The sequence below is a fragment of the Sturnus vulgaris genome, chromosome 22 (assembly GCF_052056855.1).
Source record: "Sturnus vulgaris isolate bStuVul1 chromosome 22, bStuVul1.hap1, whole genome shotgun sequence".
Lineage (NCBI taxonomy): Eukaryota > Metazoa > Chordata > Aves > Passeriformes > Sturnidae > Sturnus > Sturnus vulgaris.
This window is the reverse complement of record NC_142264.1, coordinates 1198571-1221190: the sequence shown is the minus strand read 5'-3', so window position 1 is coordinate 1221190 and position 22620 is coordinate 1198571. Positions and strand designations below refer to the sequence as shown.

The window sequence follows — 22620 nt, the reverse complement described above, 5'->3', positions numbered from 1 at the left end:
AACAGATTAATATTCTCCAGGTCCCAGCCACAATTTTCTTTTAAGTTCATAAGATTCAATTCACTGCCACACAGCAACAGCCTCAAGACATGTAAGATGGAAGAAAGAACATGAAGAAAACTGAACTCAACAAACAGTGAGCAAATCAAGATTGCTCTATCCAAGCATCCCCAAATCATGGGGCAAGTAGCAGGGCAGCAATCCCAGAGCCAGCTTACTGTGGGGGTCGTATGGGCTTAACTTCTGATTGAGGAAAACCAAGAGGAAAACGAACCCTTCAGAATCAGAAACTTTATCCCTCTGATGTTTAAAAGACCTTGTATTTGACAGGACAGCTTTGAAGATAAAGACCGAAGCACTCTCCAGCTACAGGCTGCTCAGCACCCCACACTGCTGCCTGCAATGCACTTCACTTCAGTTTCTCACAGTTCACTCATGGTAGAAAGGAGACAGGGGAGATGTTTTTGAGTAGATTGTGTTATATTTTTGATGCCACTGTGTCTGGCCCAGGCTCTCTTTACAGAGCCTGGAAGAGTTGGGCTCTGCTCTGCACATTTCCATCATCCCTCTTTCCCAGCCCACCCCACACTGGCCAGTTGCTCTCGGATGGCCAGCATGTAAATGTGTGAGTTAAAACATGCACTGCCATCCCTGGCTGCAGGGACAGGGTAGCTCTGAGCCAGGAGCTTGGCACTGGAGATGAGCGAGGATGAGAAGGGACTGCTCCCTTTTCCTTGGCGTGCAATATTCTTTTTTTGGGGGGGTGTGGGAGGATTTTATTCCAGGGATTAAGATTAAAGAAGATTTAGACAGAGCAAGATATACTCTATTAAGACCTTGTTTTGATTTTTTTCCGCCTGTGTATTAGGAATTGGGGGAGGGGGCGTGGCAAGGAGAAAAGAGAGGAGGAAACAGAGAATGCAATTCCTACAATCACAAAATCTGCAAAAGAATATTTCGTTCTTCCTAAACTTTTAGTCCTCTTCTTCTAATACTGTTTCTTTCATAACTGCTTTAAAACACTTTTTCAGATATTCAGAAGAAAGTCAGCATTGAAAGAAGTACTTATTAGGATTTAGTAGCAATTTTGGGGGGTTTTTTCCTACCTCATTTAGAGCTTTATTAGTGTCCACTCCTTGAAATACAAGAATTTCAGTGGCAATGCAAATTTGTTCCAGATAAGGAACTTCTTCATAGCTTTAAAAGGGACCTAATACTGTATTTTAACAAATGTCTGCAAAAAAAGAAAATTGAAAAAGAATTCCTGTCCTATGGGTGTAGCAGGAAAAATCACTGAAGCCAGTTTTCTATTAGTGTAAAATAAATAAAGGGAAGGAGGAGGTGAAGTGAGCATCTTGCAAGGCCTCCTTTCTTTGTCCCTGATTATACTGATCAGATCAACTCATTACATTAAAATACTCTTCCTAAGAGTACAAAATCAGATAAAGAGATAAAATGGGTTCCTTTAGCAAGGTAGTATACCAATTTATTTGCAAATGTTTCTGGTTATCTCAATCTCTCTTCTAATATTAGTTTTCAATATTTAATAAATGAATGGATGGTAGGTAAAGACAGAGCAAGAGGGGGAGATAGAGAAGAAATGATGCTAATGACCAAATCAACCTGTAAAAAGCAGCCCTGCTCTGACTGGAGCCCCCGTCATCAGCTGAGTGTCATGTAGGAGAGCCCGAGGAGCCGGGGGAGGCTGAGAGGGCTTGGTGAGCTGGAGACTGGCAGCACCATTGGTTTGAAAGGGCCGTGATTGATTTGTCACCAGAGGCCCATTTGACTGGGCGAAAAGCCCTTGTGATCTCAATCCCTCTCTGCCTCCTTACCTCTGCTGTCCCCTCTCCCTCCTCCGCGCTGGGAGGCTGGCACAGCAGCTGGGCAAGGGGGCTGCACCTGGGGCTGACACACAGCAAAAGGGTTGAAGGTCACGGCTGCTGTAAGGACTGACAGGGGACATCCAGCTCTTCCTACTTTTCACTTTCTGTCTTGCCTTTAGAGCTCCAGAGGTTTGCAAAGCCCCCAGTACACATCCACACAAATACACCAGCACTCCATTCCCCAAGCAGAGACACAACCAAAGCCTCTCTCTGCCTCTCTCCTTCCCCCTGCCTCTGTCTCTCTCGCACACACTCACACACACACTCACGCACACACACGCTCTGTCTCCCCACCCCTTCCACCTTCCTGTTATCTGTGGCTGGCAGAAACCTCTAGATCTACAAATATTAATTACAAAGGACAACGAAAGGTAAGAAGGCGTCAATTATCCAAAGGTGTCGTGATGTTATTTCAAGTCAATTGCAAATGTGTGAGGGGGAAGATTTCGCCCCAGTGATTCCTGTCTGCTTGGCTGGTGGGGACCGGAGCTGACTCCCTCCCAGAACTGCTGCAGCTATGCCTTAAACCACACACTTTCCAGCAGGAGCCATCAGCATGGGCCTTTCTGAATTCTCTTTTTATTTCATTCATTAAGGGCATTAGGCAAGTTGGAATTTGTATGAAAAGGATCCTATGGGAATACTGTCTCCAGGGTAGGTATTTTCATGACTTTCCACATCCTGGGGCTCTCTGTATCTCTTCTCTTTCTCTTTCTCTTCTGATAGATGGAGCTTTAAAGGAGGCTGCCCTCATCTTCCACTTAATCTGGGGAAAGGAAATATTTTGAGATGCATATATTGAGTGACAAAATATTTTATTTATTTTATGAAGTGGAAACTACTAAGAAATTGTGGGACCTCTCCTGCTTAATTTTGTTAATGGGCTTTGTTATTATCATTATTATTCCTATTCCTGTTTTCAGGTTTTTCTCACACAGGAGTTTCTAATGACAATTGCCTTCATTATCCAAAAAGAAAGAGATAGCAGACTGGACAACAGCAAAAAAAATATTAATCAAACAAAGGCAGAGTTTAAATTAAAAGGTCTGTTGTGTTCTCATAAAAGCAGGACAATCTCAATGCTCTAGCTCATTTCACTTGGCAAAAGAACGTGGCATCAGTTTTTTAACTTTAAAATAGTTTAATGAACACGAATGGAGAAATAATTTTTCTGTGTATTTAGCAGTCTATAAAGAAGAGAGAATGCTTTAACTTTGATCGCCACAATTAGTTCCCTGGGTATCTAGAGGGGAACAGGGCAGCCCTGGGAGCCTCAGTTCTTTAGATACAAAAGCATTTAGATCGCTTTAGAGCAGTTAATCCTGAGACTGGCTAGGGTCCCTTTTGTTTTCTAACTCCATTGTGGGTTTTGTTCAGTTTTTTCTATTCGCATGATTGACTGCCCAATGGATGCTAATTATCCAAATGTCGCTTCTGTCCTTTGAGTGACTTTCTATGTATTATGGGCAACTGTCATGCATTCTGTCATTCTATATCATATTACATGTATTATCATATGAAAATGGTACTCTGCATAAAGGAAGGTGTCTGAACCAGCAGATGCTGCAGATATTTAGAAGACTTGCCTAATTTGAATGGATTTTCTATAGAAAAATTGGTCAGAAAGCATATAGGGGAGAGTCAGAAATTGAAAGTTTATCAGGTAATTATTTTTGTCCTTTTGCTGTTTACATGATAATGTACAAGGCATTAACTGTCTCTGCTTCTGAAATCTGCAGCCACCTTCCTCCTCCCAGACCAGGCAACCCGTCTGTATTTATTAGAGTATGACAGCTTAAGCTAATTAAACTGATATCTGTCTAAAATAATAAGCCCGGAAAGTTAGAATAAACGTTATGATTATAAGCAGAAAAGGCAGCTATACAAATGTAGCATCAGTGTTATATTTTAATGATAAACTAAAATTCCTGTATGAAAAACATTGGATGTGGAATTATGAATAATAATAAAGTTCTGCAGAGAAATTTTTCACTGTAAATATCTTCTGCTTAGATCTTTTATCTTTTTCCATGATATTAATAAGGCTGAGGGGTAACACAGCTGCAAGTGTGAATATTTTTTATTTTATACATATGTGAACATATATTTAAAAGGATATCAAGGGAAAGATTTTTACTGCAATTTTTCCGCTAAAATAAACTTAACACACCTCAGTGTAATGTGCATGCCAACACTTAACAGGAATGCAAGATTTATAACGATAGGGCTTTTTAGATTTGCACTCTGGGGTCCATTGAATCCATAGGCACATCCAGAGTTCCCTATCCTAAAATGTTAGGATAGTGTTTTATATTTGCCATTCATATGAAATACTGTGGATATATAACACTGAAATTCATGATCTTGAGCTTCATCAAATATATGTGCAATAAGTTTCCATTAATGGTGAGCTAAATCATGGGAAATATGTGCTTTAGGAAATAACACAAAGATGCCATAGAAAGCCTTGCTCTGCTGTATCAAGGTGCTTTGAAATTTTACATGATCAAATATACATGATCAAGCTGTGCTTGTTAGGGTACGAGGGGCTCCAAATGGTCAATGGCTATTGATCAGGCTGTTAAGTATTTGTTCACGATTCTTTATATCCCAAAAGGTTCAGGGAAATGAACAGTGAAAAATTGCATCAGAGTCCACCTTTGTTTGAGATTGATGTATCAAAACAGAGTATTCATTTGCCAAATCTATTGGAAAAAATGTGTAGTAAATTGTGACATAAAGACTCCAAGCACAGAGTATTTCCCTTTTTTAATTATCTTTGTAAAATTCTAAGTGCTAATTAAAAATGTAAAGACAGAGTCTTTGTAGAACGTGAATAGTGAATTATTGATAAGAGCAGATTTACACAGCAAAAACAGAGATACAATCATAGCTTATCAGTTGACCTTTACATTTTACTTTACATTTTGCTCATGCCAAAATTTTTTTAACTGAAGTTGCAATAACAGTGATGTAAGAGAATCCATAAGGTGAAAATGGAAATTTCTGTTACTCTTAGAAAATAAGAAATCTTACTGGGACCAGTAAGTTACTATCTTTTACTATTTTTTAGTTATTGAACACCTATTGCTCCTCATGAAGAGTTCGAATTAAATGTGGTGGGTTTTTAAAATGATAATCTCATTTGGCAAACATCTCAAAATATTTGAATAATAATTCTTTCTTCTTTCTTGAGATTTCTACAGTATGTATTTCTGCAAGTTCATCATACATATGGTTTATTTTTTAAATTATCTATAAAGTTGGTTCCATAATTCAAAATATTACACATGTTGAAAGAGAATGCTAATATATAATTCTTGCAAAATCATACAAGGCATACTTTATTTGCTTTCATAATACCATACATTACATATATTCATCACGTCTTTCCTGAACACAGAAATCTCTGATGAGAAACTTACTGCACACTAAAGAAAACTACTGAACACAAAGAATTATTTCTGCAGATATTTGCCTCTTTGAAATTATAACATATGTCTGTGTCTGAATCTGCAAATAGATAGATGGTTACACACACATATGTTCATCCACACACACACAGCCTCATACTGTGATATATCTTATACATATTTATATAAACAAATTTACATACTGCATCTTTGGAAATCCTAAAACCAGCAATACATATTTTGTGCCTCATCTTCAGGTGGTAATTCCCTTAAAATCACTTAATATTTTCCAAGTGAGAATTACGTCGAAAAGAATCAGCCACGCTTATATAAAAAGTTTGCAAAGTATAAAATGGGCAAAAAGTCCTGGATTGGTGGGAAATGCCCTCTCACCTTCTCGTGTCTGACCTGCCACTTAATTAATCTGCTCCTGTCTGGGAGCGGGCAGTGTGAGGAGGCAGCACAGCAGCACAGCCTGCAGCACTTGCAAAGTTCACAGTACACTCAGCTTCCAAAGAAATTCATCTTACCCAAGTCCATTTATCAGATTTCATTGCCACCGTTTCAAGGTGCATCTCGCGTGCCTTCTTGCTGCCAGTACTGCACACTTGTGTGTCCCTGTCCGTGGCAGTGTGTCTGTCCCCCTCCCCGCTGCCCCCCAGCTCTGCCTCTGTCCCTACCTGCTCGTGGGCTGGGGAGTGCTGCTGCACAGCCAGGCACTGCCATTCAGGTAGTCCAGAGAAGGGCTTGCAGTGACAAAATATTGACTGCATTTGGTATTCACATATGAAGGATGACGTTAGTGCCACAAAAATCCCTGTGATGTACAGGGAATAGTTAATTAATTAAAGGACCTGCTAATTGCTACTTGAGGTACTGTGCAGAGCTGATGAAGAGTGCTTGGTGCAAGGTTAGGTTCTCAGTTTTGAGTGAACATTTTCATTTAAAAGATTTCTTTAAAGTACATCCTAATTTTTAAATGTTTTTTCAGGTTACTGTATCTAGTTCAGACTCAAGTGTTCAATTGAGCTTCAATTAATTATAATATATAGTCAGGGTTCTTTAGCTGGGATAGATTGATGGAGAAGCTTTGTTTCATTTGGTGCAGGTGGCACTGTTTAATAAGCACAGGAGAGAGTGAATAATGTAGTGTTTGCAAAGAGAAATAAATGCAAAATAGAGAGGTGCAATTAGATCAGCTCAGAGAAATAAAGGATAAATATTAAATGGTCAGGTATCTTGCAAATATCAAATAAAATAATAACAAGTATCCAGTTGAAAACTGCCATTTTCATTTATGACTATCTAAAAGCACTGCTTTAAAATAAATCTAATGATCAAGTCTTCTGCCTTCATTAGGCAGGCACATTTCAATATCTGGAAAATACCAGGCTGCTAATTTTTACACTTTACACATTGTTTTTCTGATTCTGAAGTATAAATAGATTCGATATTTAAAATACAGACCCAACGACTTCAAAAATTAATTTCCAAATTGTGTTATAAAATGCCTTACCTTTTGGTATTCTTTTTTTTTTTTTTAATTGGAGGTATGTTATATTGGTGAAAAAATTACCCCATAGAAAATTAATTTGGGAAAACTTGTAAATCGTTATCAGTAATGTACTAGCCAATGAGGGGCTTCTTTGCATGCACTAAAGATGAAATAAAGTTGCAGAAGATTATTGAAAAGATCAACAAAATTGTAGATTAAAAAAGTAAAAAAGCCCATGAAAATCTTCTAATGTCACACAAAACCCCAAACCAAGTATATACTCCTGAAAATAACAAGTAAGAAGAAAGAGGAGAAATGTTTTTTGACTTAAAAAAAAAAAAAAAAAGGGATCTGGGTATCTGGTAGCTAAGAGGATAGTCCTGTAAGCTACTTAACAAAAGAATGTAAATGTATTGGGCATTTCAGCAACACTTCTGCATCTGAGAATTTCAGCTGTAGACAGATTTTCCACAGACGATTCCCCCCTACTGCTAACCTCTTAAATATACCTATAAAATACAAAATGTTCCCAATCACCTCCAATAAAGGAAGCTTCCTTACATTAAATGCATCGAATATTCGTGTTAGAAATCTGAAGTGCTTTCTGATGTGGTTAAATTCACAAAGAAATGTGGTTGTAGAACAGAAAGGAATGTATCGAGCACATCACTCTGAATATTTGCAGATGGATACAGAACTGGGGAAGTTTACTTATAAAGTATGGAATTAATCATATTCTCAGGCTCTGAATATTCAAAGGAGGCAATACCATTGGAGTCTTTTCTCTACAAACCTTGTTTTTGTTATGCAGCCGTGTTTACCAAATCCCTGCTGCACCCAATCGGGGCAGGCTCGCAGACCCCGCGGATTGGTGGATGCTGAACTTGTAAAATGTTTATGAGGGAGTGTTTGCCTGGCGCTGCAGCCCGGGGTGCCCTGCTGCCAGCGCGGCTGCTGCACACACGGGCTGCAGGCACGGCACGGCACGGCACGGCACGGCACGGCACGGCACGGCACGGCACGGCACGGCACGGCACGGCACGGCACGGGGGAGCCGCCAGCTTCGCTCTGCTCTTCCGTGGGTTAGGGCAAAACAGTCCTCACCTAAAAAATAACCGTCCCCAGTTCGCTAAAAAATTCAAATCTGGCCATTTACATTAAAAACGTGTTCCCACAAAGGACTTTGTTACAATTGTTTGAGCTCTAACTGTAGAGCAATAAGATTAGTCTGCAGTAAACATTAAAAAAAAACAAGAAGCAGCTACACTACTAGATGCGAAAAAGAGACATTTTTGCATTCTTTGCCATGTTCTGTGCATGAGTTTACTGAATTTCTAGTAATTACCACTTCATATTTTGTTGAAGTTATTATTTACATTATTTATTATAGTAGATGCTTGTCAGGCAATCAGATCTAAGCACGTCAGCAAAAATGTATATTCCTCAAAATAAAACTCCAAAGCTATCTGAAATATACAGCTACTGACCTTCAGAATCGTGTTTTCTTTACCAATTCACTGTAATAAAAATGAACATTTTGTCATCACTTTGGGAAACTGTGCCAAACACCTTAAAACACATGTCACATGCCAACTTTACTTCATTTTTCTCCTCAGGGAATAGATACATCTGGAATCATAATCACAGATAAAAACCTTGACAAAATTGCACATGAGCCCAGCCCTTCTCCCCAACACCTACCTTTTCATAACATTTAATACAATATTAATATCGGTTACTAAAAAGGCTTCCAACCTTTACATTTCTGACATAACATGTTCAAACCCATATTTCACACTTCTTGTTCTGTTTTAAGTTCAGTGGATTTAACAGGACTCTGGAGAGAAGATCATGTGGTTGAAGATTTCCCTCCCTCTTTGACACCCGTAGAGGCAGTTTTGGAATTGTTTAAATAGCTGTGGCTATATAAACTGAAATATGTGAGACATTGGACATCTTATTTCTCTCTCACATCTATAGATGTGTGCTTGTATTTTCCTCTGAAATCAATTGCTTGTACCAGGGAACAACAATTTCAGCACAACATCTGGGCAAAACCTTCAGAATATTTTCCTTTTAAACTGTATTCTTTCTCTTTCCTGCATATGCCTGGTTTACCAGACAAATAGAGTTAGCTAGTACATATAATAATGGTATTTGGTCTTTTTTATCTATGATTGACGGTTTTTCAAATCAAAATAAAGCACATTCTTAGTCGATCATCTTCTTGGGAGTGCGCTCCTGTTTTAAGCTCGGTTTGCTTCTGAAGACAGCCAGAGATCTCACTCCATCAGGGGTAAATGGTGGAATTATAGATCCAACTGATCCCATACTCCCTGAAAAATGCTTGGCTTAATATTTAATAGCTAATTCCTGGACTGATATTTTTACTGCGTGCTTTTATCAAACACTCATCAGCTGGTATTGTAAAGAAAAAGAATTGGAAAACTTTGAAAATTTCCATTTATGATTGTGTTTGTAATTAATCCCATGCTGGAAGTACCTCAGGCAGCTCACTGTATGGCTTTGTTCGTGTCAGAATGGGGAGAGCAACCTCTTTTTGTTACATATTTAACAGCTTTGAAAGACATTTTTTTAAATAGCAAATGTACTAGACAGCTTTAAAGCAGAGGACATTAAATAGGGGCCAATTATTCATTCACAGCTCTATGTGCATCCAAAACATGCATACCACCAAATTTTCCTGAGACAAACCACTCAAATTTCCCATGACTCAGACACCATTTCTGTACTAACTAGATAAGGATAGAAATCATTTACAAGAAGAAATAGATATAACATGTTTCCTACCCTGGAATACTGAAAAAAAACTTTTAAAATATGTTCAAATTTACAATTTGGGGCCAGCATTGGTGGCAAGAAATGTCCTATTTTTAAATGGAACAGTGTTCCTTGTTAAGATAATTTCATTATTCTCCTTCACTTTAAAATGACCCAAAGTGTTTAACCCAGTATATAAGAAGTGCAGAAGGTGATCCATGAATGGAGTAATAATTTGCCCGAACCATTTCAAGTCAGTCCACGGAGCTGCTGGTCTGTCTGCAGCAACTCGGGAGAGGAAGAGCTGAGCTGAGCTCCACTTGCTGACAGGAAGCAAACTGGCTCACATTTTAGGAGAACAACATCATTGCCTATAAAAATGAAGAAGAGACAAAATATATAAAACCGGTTAATGTTGTAGTTAACTTGCAAATCAAGTAAATCTGTTGGTACAGTATTTTAGAAATAAATGGTAACAGCATCACACCAAACACACATTTCTGAACATATACGCATTCGGATTTTGATTTAATGGTATCTCAGCGTCAACTATTGCTTCCTTTGCTGGTACACACTTCCTGATGCCTACTGTGAAGGGTGCCCATATTTACAACTGAGTAAGATGATTAATTACACCTTGTCAATCACGGTGCATGAAGACATAACACCACAGCAGACAATGAAGAAGATGCCTGAAGCTACAATTACATTTTAATTCATAGTTTATTGTATGTTCCCATATATTGCAGTCTAATAACCGTAGGGGCATCGAAAACATATGAGATATCAATCACTCTGCCCCCTGGTCTTTCATGTTTATATTATTCCACAGTCTTTAAATTACCATAAGTAGTTACTTATTTTCTAAGCTTTCTTCTCTTCTCTCTTACCTTTCGCTTCCATTTATCTTTTATTCTTAGTATCTTTATCCAACAGCTATAAGTATTTGATGGAAGTTTGTAGCTCACTTAAAATCTGTAACAGACAACCTGAAACCCAGCAATTAGCAAAGACAGCTTAGACTTGTGTTCCTTTGTTGAAGGAGGCGTTGAATCTTTTGTTCTGATTTAGTCACGGTAGCTGGGTGGAAGCTGGTACCTCATTATGTGGTTGGTCTGTTTGTCTGGTAGGTAGCAGATGGTACTGGAGATGACGTTACCAAGAGAGGCAGGGTAGAGAAACTCAAGACCTGTGATTTGTTCACCTGTCACCTATAACAAAATACAGGTTAAAAGACTTTATTATTAGGTGCACCATTTTTTTAATGAAAAAGCTCCCATTTCAAATGAGCCTGCGTTTCATTCTGAAGACGATTTTGCTCCAGCAATTTTTCTGTGGCTCATTATTTGAAAGTATCCTTGATTTTATTCTGAACAATGTAAATGTCATTCATGTGTCAGTGTGTACATTAGCAGCTTTATGTTTACATTCTGTTACTCTCCTTGTGTTTTGGTAGCAAGGGTTGGATGTCTTCTTGTGTTTGTATATCCATTAGAAGATAATCAGAGATACCCTGTGAACTGGAGGCCGTGCCATACTTTCTCAGAGTGCTCTTGGTATTATTGGTTCCATCCACTGAGGCAATTCTGTAACATAAAATACTGTATTTTAATTCTGTTAAATACCTAAAATCTTTTTGATAATTAGCAATGTCAGATAGAGTGTACAAATCCATGACCTTTCTTGACTGCAAAAAGTACACGATCAATTCAGTGATAGGGAATTAATCTGGTCTGAAAACGTCTGAGGATAGTAGGGTACACAGCTGTGAGTAAGGATATCTGCAGCTTTGCTCGAGCTAAGGTGAGCCAGGGCTGTCCCACCACGGGTCCGTGCTGTCCGGTGAGCAGTGACCCACAGCTGCTCCTGGAGGCAAAGCTCCCAGCACAGACGGGGCTTGAAAACCTCTTGCAACTGTACGGAGGAAGGGAAGGATGATTTTATCCACATAAATACTATACAGAGCCACTAATGGTGCTGCAGGATTCTAATCTGAATTCAAACATCAACTTCCATTGTTTCCAAGGTCTGATTTTAGGACAGACTTTGGATAGTTCCCACAGATGCCAAATTAGCTTGCATTCTGTATGGTTTCTTGAGGGGTCTTGTGGCTATTTCATATGCATTTCTACAAGAGACACTTTGTTCTCCTCTGTGACATGCAAATGTCTTTAACTACTCAGAGCAATCCCAACAGAAAGATGATAAAAAGCCTCAATTATTGTAAGAATGGAATGCATAAACCCAGCAAAGTTTGGCTATAAACAGAAGAATTCCAATTTTAGCAAGGATAATCTTAACTGCACTACACCTGTAAGAGGCAAATCACTCTGTCAGAAAACAACACCTGATGGGAATGAGCAGAGTGATGTAATAATTCATAGTCACGGATGAGGCAGCGAGTCTCATGATCTCAGATGTGCATTCAGATTTACCTTCCGTTGTGCTACCTTTGCTAACATAATTAGAAGTGCGATATTTGACATCTATAATACTAATTAGTCCTTCCTTACTACCCACCTCCTGGATAAATATTTAGACATCATGAACAGTCTCTCTGTGCAGTCTTTGTCTTTCCTGGAGACTTTCTGAAGCTTTTCCTCAAATTCAGAGACCTTCCTGGCCTGGTTTCCTTACAGCCTACTTGGAAACGAGAGATGCGAGAGGCCTTGGTTTGTGGAAGGCTCCACAAACTGGAGTGACTCAAGTTATTATATTCTAACAGTGAATATTTTTCATGACGAGGGTTATTGGGTGCATTCAACTAGTCCTAATTGTTCGGGGTTTCCGTGATCTCGGAGTGGAAACAAACTCTTGAACGCCTCCTTCTCGAGCGCTGGAGGAGTAGTGCCCCACATGCGCCATGGCCCGACACGTCGCCGACGGTCACCGGGCGACAAACGCCAAGCTCCGCTCGGGGCCGGGCCGCTGCCGAGAGCGCGGAGCGAACGGGACGCGGCAGCGCTGGCGGTGCCGGGCGGCGGGGCCAACGCGGGGCCAGCGCGGGGACAGCGCGGGGACACCGCCCGGCCCCGAGCACATGCCGGCGGCCCGGGCGCGGCGCAGCCAATGGCGGCGGGGCAGGACATGATGTCAGAGGGGCTGTAGAAAAGGCGCGGAGCCCCGCGCGGTCCCCGCGCTGCAGACGCGCCGCTCGCAGCTTCGCCGCGGCTCCGGCTCCGGCTGCGCTCCCGCCCCGGGCCCCGCGGGCCGCGCCGCTTTAAGGACAGAGGGGGGCCGCGAGTGCCCGTCCCATCTGGTGCCCGTCCAACTCTTCCTCCTTCCCCTTGGCTTTTTCTTTTCCCAATGAGCTCCAGCGGGCTGGGGGAGGAGCGGGGGAAGGAGCAAACTTTGCCCCTGAGCTGCCGCCGCTGCCAGCCCTCTGGACTGTGAGTGCGTACGGTGGGCATCCGCCCCAGCCTCCCTGCAGCACCAGCCTGCTCTCCGCCTGCTGCAGCCTCCCTCTCCCTTGCTTTCCTCCTCTAAATTTCGCACAGTACGATGTAAGGGGCTTGTCGTAATTTTTTTTTCTAATTCTTATTTATTTCTCACCGAAGATGGTTTAATTTTTTTTTTTTTTTTTATATTTCTACTATTTATTAATCCCTCCCAACCATAAGCGTGCCCAGCCTTCTTGCCAGCTGGGCCAGAGCATAAAGCCTGGGACTGCACCTGGGGCAATGAGCCCTGCACTGAAGAAGCCTTCTAAAGAGATGTGCCGGGGCCGCGCAACAGACTAGATCCAAGCCCCGAAGCTTACACCACCAGTTATCCCCTCTCCCCCATCCCTTTCGCCCGCCTTTTCTGCACCCCATCCCTTGAAACCTCGGATCAGTGCCTGCGCCGCGCTCCGGAGAGCTCTGCCGGGGGAAAAACCCGGTGCCCAAGGAGAGACGGGGCGGCCGTGCTAGATGCATGGGGGAGGGCTCCGGTTAATGCAAGTTCTGGGCTCCTGCAGGGACCCCGACAACTGTCAGCAGCAACAGCAACTCGGGCCCTCCTCCTCTGCTTCCTCAGCGATGCTTTTCCACAGTCTTTCCGGCTCGGAGATGCACGGGGTCATCGACGAGATGGATCGGAGAACCAAAAGCGAAGCACCGGCCATCAGCTCGGCTATAGACAGGGGAGAGACGGAAACGGTAGGAGCCGAAGGAATGGGAGAGTCATGCACCCCTCCTAAACATACCAAACCCCTCACAGATACAGCTTTTCCCCTAAAATAACAGATGGGGGGAAACGTATACTAAATCAGAAGAAAATTAAGCATAAAGGCACCCCAAAAGATTAAATGAAACCGTGGGGAAAGGCATGAAACTGTTAATTATTAATAATATGCATAGTAATAGTAACGCTTGGGTGAAATGAACGGTACTGCTCTTGTGAGAAAACAGATAGACCAGCCTTTTGGTAGCGTCCAAGAACTCCTTCCCTTCCCCCAGCCTGTCCGGCCTTCCAAAGTTTTTAGGAAGAGGCAAAGTGTGGTTTTATACCGATAACATTTTGGCACAGCGAATTTTTTTGTCTGCAGAATGGAAACACAAACACCAAAGAATCCAATTCTGTGTTATTTTTCAGGTAGGATGCCTTCGTGGAGATAGTCTTTATTGCATTTATTTAAGAAGGAAAAAACCAAACACGAGTGTCTTTAAGTTATGGGGTTTTAAAAATAATTTTAATATGTGGGTTTGTGGCAAAGCAGAACTAGAAGATATGTCTCAGGGAGACGGATGGATGCGAATTTTTATAACTTTAGCACATTTTATCTTGTCTGCTGATGCGTAGTCCTTGTATATTAATACATTTAGATAATAAAAAGATGCATCCATCTAACTAGTGTTAAGCTGGCAAAATGGAAGAAATATCCAAAGTGTCTTAAGTGATTGAACAATTTATGTATACTATTTTTTTTTTGTTAAGAAATTACAATTCTGAAGCGAAATTATCTTGTACATCGGTTAAATGCTGTCTTGTAAACTGATACAGGCATATGCAAGGAAGATCCGTTCTCAGGTTTTCAAACTTCATCAGTATGTGTTCTTTCTTGTAATGTTATGTGAAATTTGCTTAAAGGTGACAGTGAGACTATTTAGTCTTGAAACACCGGCTGGAAAACGGCCTTTGTACTATAAGGGTGGGATGCGATTTCTAATCCAAACGGTTTTGGTTTTCTTTTAGAAAGTTAATATTTCTCCGTGGAGTTAAACAACATCCAATGATCTTTGGAAAAAATATTGTGGTGTGATAGTTTTATATAACTATACGTAATCTAGATGCATACACGTGTGTATATAACAAATAGTAGGTTGGAATACTGGATCCTTGAATGCCATTTCTAGATCTCAGAATATTTTTCTTACTGGAAAAGCAAAGTAGGGGAAAAAAAACATTATTTCATTTCAAGTGGATTTACAAGAAACTACTTTGGTTATAAAACGATCCCTACTCGGAGTTCCGTTAATGCCTTAAAGAAACAAGCTACCGGTGGGTTCCTGTGACTAGCACCAGTGGAGTGCCAGGGTTTTATTTGTGTGGAGTTCTCCTAGTGGGAATGATGCGGTGCAAACGGGAGTGCTCACAGAGATGGGATTTTGTGATCCCCGCAAGCACAGGATAAAAGCAATGGGTTTGGCATGTGCTGGAAAATCAACCTCGGTTCCTTTCGATTTCCTCCGATTAGCTGTCTTTGCTCTTGCTTTGCGCGAGGATTTAAGGCTCTAGAGGAGGTAAAAGCAAACAAACAACTTCTCCCCCGCCCCGAACCAAAACAAACTGCGTGTTGAGCACAGCCGTAAGGAAACGCTTCGGGTTCTCGTGCACAAGAACAGGTCTGCCGTGGGCTTTTGTGCAAAGCGGGTAAGAGTAAGTTGGGACCGAAGTGGAAAGCAGCATATTGCAAGGTCTGCCCCAGACGCTGCTCCACCGAGCTTCTTCTCCCGAATGCTGTTTTAAGGTGTCTGCTGAAATAAATAAGCATGCTTAAACGGTTCCGATATTTCTACCTCTTTATTGTTCGGTAGAAGTTGACAGGATATGTAAGAATTTGGGGGTTTTTGAGGGTTTCGATTGGATTGCGATTTGACACTAAACTATTAAATTATATAGGGCTTATATTTAGTTTTATTGCTTCCAAGTTTATCCCAGCATAATCGAATGTGCTCTGTTTGTTTTTACCCACTCTCATTTCTACATGTTTCCCACTCTTTCGTTTTCCCGACAAAACATTCTGCACCTCGGATTTAGTAACGCTCATCTCCTCCGCAGCTTTATTTACTGATCCCTTTAGCGCTTTGGGTCACAGCAGATCGCGATCCGTGTTGTTTGGAACCAGCTTGCAGAGAGCTGTGTCTGCAGCACTGTGACTACTGGGGGTTTGATCGTAATTCATTCGGAATTTTATAGCTAGGAAAATACACACACAGACACGCTCCACATACACGCACTCACAGAGCATTAACTATGCAGACACTCTCGGTATATCCATAATAATAAATTTTAAAATTAACTATCTGCGATTTGCCCTACTCTGTTATTATTGCGCCTGTTTATTGAACAGCATCTTTTCGTGGTTTGAGACTGGAAAATCCACCAGAAAAAAAAAAAGAAAAAAGTTCTGGTTCTGGTCTGGACGCCTCCCCTAAGAGCCAGGGTGGTTTTCTGTTTGTCTCGCCCGCTTCCCCGCCTCCTCGCGGGAAGGTGGGATGCGGCGGGACCCTGGGGACCGGGCGCGGGGGCCGGTCGGGGTGGCCGCCTCGGAGCCCCCGCTCCTCTGCCAGGAGAGCGGCAGCCCGGTCCCGGCCGGGCAGGGGGAGGGGGGAGCCCAGCCGTGCTCAAGAGTTTCTCCCTCTCGCTAACGGTCTGTAATTGTTTTCCCCCAGCAGACCATGCCTTCCATCAGCAGTGACAGGGCTGCTCTGTGCGCCGGCTGCGGGGGTAAAATCTCCGACCGTTATTACCTCCTGGCTGTGGACAAACAGTGGCACATGCGCTGCCTGAAATGCTGTGAATGTAAACTCAACCTGGAGTCCGAGCTCACCTGTTTCAGCAAGGACGGCAGCATCTATTGCAAGGAGGACTATTACAGGTACAGCCTGCCCTCGGCCGCCAGCCGGGGACGGGGACACCGCCCGCCGCTGCCCCCGCTGAGCACACCCCGTCCTGACGAGACTGCGGAGGGGATCCGTGGGCACGCGTGGGGCAGGCTGTGAGCTCCTAAAACCTCCCCATGGGGAGAGAGACTCGTGGTGAGGATGAGTCCCGTGTTGCAGGGAGGGGGGCACGGCCCCGGCACAGCTTCTCCCCAGCCTGCTTTGGCTACTGAGGCCTTCACCAGGCGTGCCCTGCTCGGCCTCCTGTGCTGGGTGCGGGCCCGGGGCCGGCAGCGGCGCCGCTCCTCGCCCGCCGGCGGTGCCTCCTGCGGCCCGGGGGTGCGGGCACGTTCGAGGGCCGGGGTCGGTGCCTTTCTCTGGTGGTGTCTGGCGGGGCGGGAGCTGCGCTGCGAGCTGGGAAACGGGACGGAGTTTCTCCGCGCTCCCGTCCCGGGATGCCCGCCCGGCTGCGCTCCGCAAACGTGCCGGCTTTGTGCCGCTGTCCCGGCCGAAGTGGCCGCCCCGGGACTCGCAGCCCTTTGCCGCCCTCCAGACGGAACCGACGAAGGACGGGGTGGGGGGGGAATGCGCCTCTCACCGTCTCCTCTGGCCTTTCTGTTTTGCAGGAGGTTTTCGGTCCAGAGATGTGCGAGATGTCACCTGGGGATTTCTGCCTCTGAGATGGTCATGAGGGCCAGGGATTTGGTATATCACTTAAACTGCTTCACTTGCACCACTTGCAACAAGATGCTGACCACTGGCGATCACTTTGGCATGAAGGACAATCTGGTGTACTGCCGCCTCCATTTCGAGACTCTCATCCAGGGGGAGTACCAGGTGCATTTCAATCACTCGGATGTAGCCGCTGGGAAGGGCCCGGCTTTGGGAGCGGGCTCTGCCAACACTTTGGGACTGCCTTATTACAATGGCGTGGGGACTGTCCAGAAGGGGAGACCCAGGAAAAGAAAAAGCCCGGGGCCTGGAGCAGATCTGGCGGCCTACAATGCAGGTAAGAGACCCCCAACTTCCCCCAGAACGGTTCAAATGGTTTGTTTCTGTTCACTTCCAAAGGGGGATTTCCGTTTATTTTAGCTTAAACTGTTAATAATAGTTTAGCTGCAGCATAATTATTGAGATCAAGGGCTGTCAAACTGCAATTACAGAAGCTAATATGTTAGCATTTTTCACTTCAGCTGGAAATAAAATGTTTTGAAGCAAGGTCATCTGGTTAAGGGGGGGAAGAAGGGGGAGTGCAGCCTGAAATAAAATCTGGAAACCAGAGATTTTAAGTTAGCACTTCAGAGACCCGTGAATTTTCTTTAGTGGCTCCACTCTAAAGCTGCTGACGGGTGAATTCTTCAGCCCTGTCCTGAGCTCTTGCACCTCAAAGTTTTGGAAGGAAAGAGAGGGAGGAAGTGGCCGTTCCCAAGGGCCTGGACTGGCAGGCGGACGGGGGTGCAGGGCTGGGTGTGCCCGGGCAGGGGCCGCGGGCAGCAGGTGTCTGCGGGCAGCACAGAGCCTGCTCACACGGGGGCAAGTCCCGCCGGAGTTCTGTTCATGAGCCGTGACTCGGAGAAGAGTCGGGAAACTCGCAGCATCCGCTCTGCAGCCCATGGCTGCACAGCCCCTGCCCCCGAACCGAGCCCAGCAGCAGGAGGAACGGGAACCTGGCAGCAGCCGGGGCTCGCTGCATCCAGCAGCAAACTTTGCGACGTGTTTCCTCGTTTAACCTCCCCACCGCCACAGCACTGTAATTTTACAGGCAAAGGAATTCGAGCAATCTCCTGCCCCCCCACCCCACCTCCCCCATCCCCGCTCGCCTCTCCCCTTCCCTCCACTTCTCCGTGTAGCTGCCCTAGAACCGCTGCCATCCCGGGGGCTTCCTGCGCTGCTGCTTGCATGCAACGGGAAAAAAATGCTTGGACAAAACAAAATTCTTAGATGTTGGTTTTATTGGAGGACTTGGAGGCGGATGTGGGCTTCCCCCCCGTGCGGCGTTTCCCGAGCCGGGCGCTCGGGCCGTCCCGCCAGCCCCTGGCACCGAACTCGTTTCCTTGCGTCGTTCTGTGCCTCGGTGCCCTCTGTGCTTCTCCGCCAGTTCCAGCCTGTTTTCTCTTTTAACCTACCGGGTTCGGACGTGTCCCATAGGGCTCAGATTCGCCTTTATCATGTTCTTCTTTCCCGGAGAGGCCGTTCGGTAAAGGCCAATTTCGCTGCGGTTTGTTCCGAGCCGCATCTCTGCGTGCCCCGACAGCTGCGGGCTGCGCCGGGCGGCTGCGGCACCGCCTGCGCCGCGAGGAGGAGGAGGAGGAGGAGGAACGGGGGGAGGAAGGCGCGGGGGGGACACCGAGAAGTGCAGAGGTGGCGAGGGGCTCGGGCTTCGGGCCGGGGGAGGCAGCCCGGGAACGGGAGGCTAAGGGTGTTTTGCGCCTAAAGGGAGTAACAATAGCGGCGAAATGGGGTGGTTTGTGCTGAAAATGGCAGGGAGAAGAGGCGCATCTCTAACCGGCAAACGCACGTCGGAAACAAAATTGCCACCTATTATTGGTTGAACTAATCGCTGAATAATGTGGCAGTAGTGCAAAAAGCAGTAGTAGTCCCAGTGGTGAAGGCTGATGAAAGGTGGATGTAGAGTTCTCGCGAGTAACAGTTCAGCTTTAAAACATGCATCAAATATGCATCTTTCCCGTTAAAAAACGTTTCCTTTTCGGAGGGATTAGCTTTTAATTGTCCTTCCGCTGTCTCTCTGTGCAGGGCAGATGTTCAGATTCAAAGGACCTGTAAACCGAATCAGCGGCATCTGTCCTGGATGGGAGCACAGCCTGAGAAAGTCTCACTGCTCCCTGACTTCCTAAATAAACCGCCTTTAACTGCTTTTTGAAAAATTCGTTTACAAAATCATTGCCGTCCGACTTTTTTGTCTTTTAATCGTTGTTTAGAGCATGCAACTGAAACTTTGGAGATCTTCTTTGAGTAACCTTTGGCTTCTTTGCTTAAGCTATTTATCTACTTAACTATTTACTAGACCTATAATCGACTAATTTATGCGGTAATAAGTGCCATTGATCTTGGAAATCAGACTGAGTTGCTCGTTGATGTTAAATTCCACAAACGAGTAAATTATCGCAAAGCTTTCGATTTTGTGTCTTTAAAAGAGAAACTATTTAAAAATGAGATGGTTTCTCTTTTTATTTTTAGTGGAACTTGTCATTTCCTTCTCAGAAATGCACAATGTTGTTCTCTGAGGGGGTCTGTTCCTGGTGATTTGTGTAGAATACTTTATGTAAATAAATCTACATCCAGAGGTGGTGGGAAAAGGGGAACCCATAAACTTGGCAGAGTTGAGACTGAAATAATTTTGTAAATTGCAGCAAATACTCATCTGCAACACGAATTAGACTTTTTTTTTTCCTACTTAAACGAGACTCCGTTTGCAGGGGATGATGGGTTTAGATGTGGATAGAGCCTGACAAGTGGAAAATAGCTTAGAAGGATGCTGAAACTTCAAAAAGATTTCTTTTTCTTTCTTTTCTCTTTCTTTTCTTTTTTCTTTTTTTTTCTTTTTTTCTTTTTTTTTTTTTTTTAAGTGTGTTCCTGTGATCATAATTTCCTCCTTCACTTGTTGGAATGGAGTTTGATGGGTTTTTTAGGTCAGTAAATCAATGGCTGAAAGCTTGCTGAACACAGAAGCACCTGTAAAGAATTCTGAATACTCCCTTTGTGAATTAGACCCCAAACCTCCCACAGTCTGCTATGTTTTATTCATTTGTATCTAGTCTGGCTTTCAGACACTAAAATATCCTGGAAAATGACAGATGTATTGCGCAAACTTGGGGCATGCCGAGCTGATAAAATACCCATAATCTGTGCAAACAGCCAAGATATTAAGAAACACTTCCTTCCTTTGCTAGCAAGAAGGTGCCTCGTGCTTTGCTGAGAGGGTGACGGAATATCCAGGCTGGACAGACGAACTCGGGGACGGGCACTGGGGCTGGGGGCGGCTTTTTGCCGGGGGAGGGGAGGCTGCGGAGGCGCCGACCCAGCTCCCGGCAGGGCTCGGAGCAGCGCCGGGGACGCCTGGAGCTGACCCTCTCAAGTGGCTGTGTCAAAAGTGGTTTGGTTTTTTTCCCCGACAAAAATGCGAAAAGCCTGGAAAGTTTTGAGGAGCGTATCTCTCTTTCCTCCTCGTTTCCCTTGGGACTAAAAGCTCGCAAGAAGCTTCCCCGTGACTACTGTGACAGGGCGAGCAGACGGGAATCGCAGCTTAAAATCGGATGTCTTGCAGAGATTTCCTAGGAAAAATTAGAGTTTACCCCTTTTCCCCCCTTCTCCTGTTTCTCCCCCTTCTCTCCCTCCTCCGGAGCCGTGGTCACCTTTGGGGTCCCCGGGCGCGTCTGGTCCCTCCCCAGGGGGCAGGGGTCGTGGCTGGGGCTGGGGTCGGAGCTGGGGCAGAGCACCCGCATCTCTCCCACCCGAAGGACGAGGGGGCCCCGGGAGCGCCCCCCGCTCCCCAGGCGCTGCGGGGCCGGGGTCCCTCGGGCAGGGGGGGGAGCGGAGACGCTGCAGCCCCGCCGCCAGCCCCTTCCCCCGGCGGGCCGGGCAGCGAGGAGCTCGGCTCGGCCGGGGCTGCCCGGGTTAATCGCGGCGCTCAGGGACTGACCGCGCACTCGCACCGGCCATTCAGCGCCATTCAATTGGCTTAATTGAGGGGAAAAACCCTGGCGGCGGTTCCTCCCGCGGGGCCCGGGCCCGGCCGCCCCTCGCCGGCCCCTTTGTTCTCCCGGCCCGCAGCCCCGGCCCGGCCGCGGGGCCCGCTCCTCAGGCAGCCCCGGGGGGCACCGGGACGCGCAGCCCCTTTGTCCGAGGCGGCCGGGGAAGGCCGGGGGAAGAGAGAGGGCTTCTAATCCTGCTCTCCTCCATCCTGGCCTTGTGATGCTCGGCCTGGGCTCCTTAAGACTGACTGGCTTTATCTCCTCAGGAACACTTCTTGAAATGTCAAGGTTGAGGCAGCGCTGTCGTGTCTGTTGCTCCATGGCTTGGCAGAGACACACTCCTTTTAGAGCAGCCAGGCACCTCAGAAGCAGCCAGGGGTACCTTGCCTGCTCCCAGTGCCACAGTTTCAATCCTTTTAATTCCTGTGGTGAGAATTTCAGGAATCTGCCTTCTCTAAGTATCTTCTCCTTCCTCCAAAGAGAAATACTGTGTCTGTTCCTGTCCCAAGTACCGCTCAGAGGGCTCTGTCTCACTTCTGTCCCCTTTGAGGATATGGGTACCACGAAGTCTTCCACATGCTCTGACCAAACAAATGCGGCTGCACCCCTGCCTGGTCTAGTTAATCACAAGTTCCCTCTCCAGGCAGCAGGAGGTTAAAACACCCCCTTGACTCCGATTACAGCAGGAAAGGGGTGTATGTTCCTGAGCCACTATTGAGAGATAATGCACACACAACGTGTCTCTTGTTTCATCACTCTTTCAGAATCAGGATTAGTTTTCTTTCTTTTGGCATAATCTAACATGTCAAGCACAAGCTACTAAGAACAAAATTTCCCCCAAAGGAAATTTCTCTTTCTCATCTTCATGTGCCATATCCTTAGCAATCCACTTGCTACTAAGCACACACTTTGCCCCGAATCCCAAGCCATGGGGGGCTCTGGTGATCTGAGGGTGAAGCAATGCTCCCAAGTTCTCCTCTCCTCTAACAGACTTTGTTACAAAAGCACCAGCACAGCCTGCTTTACGCTCCTGTTGTTGGGTTTAGGGAGGTGTTATGCATTCATCTGCAAAGGGTATTTTAGCTACCAATATCAAAACAAAATGTTTTCCTCTTAATCTGTAGGGCTGTAGTGGTGCTGGCCATGGACATCACCATCCTGTGACCAGGTGACCCATATGGGTCTGAGGGTTATGTGCTGCCACTGCTGCAGCTCTGGAGGATGGGAGGGCAATGGCTTGGCTGCAGG

At 45.0% G+C, this 22620-nt stretch overlaps 1 protein-coding gene and 2 long non-coding RNA genes across 6 annotated transcripts in view; 2 read left to right on the top strand and 1 right to left on the bottom strand.

Moving 5' to 3' along the window:
* The first annotated feature begins 2236 nt into the window (after positions 1-2236).
* LHX2 (LIM homeobox 2) overlaps positions 2237-22620 on the top strand; it is a 30652-nt gene continuing 10268 nt past the window's right edge. Inside the window, exons 1-3 of one of the 4 annotated variants that reach the window (XM_088177325.1) lie at positions 2237-2257; positions 16454-16656; positions 17287-17669. In XM_088177325.1, coding sequence (XP_088033451.1) covers positions 16457-16656; positions 17287-17669 — 583 coding nt within the window. In that variant the 5' untranslated portion in view covers positions 2237-2257; positions 16454-16456. Of the gene's footprint in view, positions 2258-12868; positions 13715-13798; positions 14151-16450; positions 16657-17286; positions 17670-22620 lie in introns of those variants that run through there. The other 3 variants (XM_014880007.2, XM_088177323.1, XM_088177324.1) reach the window with 3 other exon arrangements.
* LOC148221403 (uncharacterized) lies at positions 2390-7754 on the bottom strand. The gene is made up of 2 exons (XR_015808021.1): positions 5830-7754; positions 2390-2652 (listed from the first exon to the last, which is right to left on the bottom strand). It is a non-coding gene; the product is annotated as an uncharacterized LOC148221403 (long non-coding RNA).
* On the top strand, positions 18697-19545 carry LOC148221402 (uncharacterized). The gene is made up of 2 exons (XR_015808020.1): positions 18697-18857; positions 19415-19545. It is a non-coding gene; the product is annotated as an uncharacterized LOC148221402 (long non-coding RNA).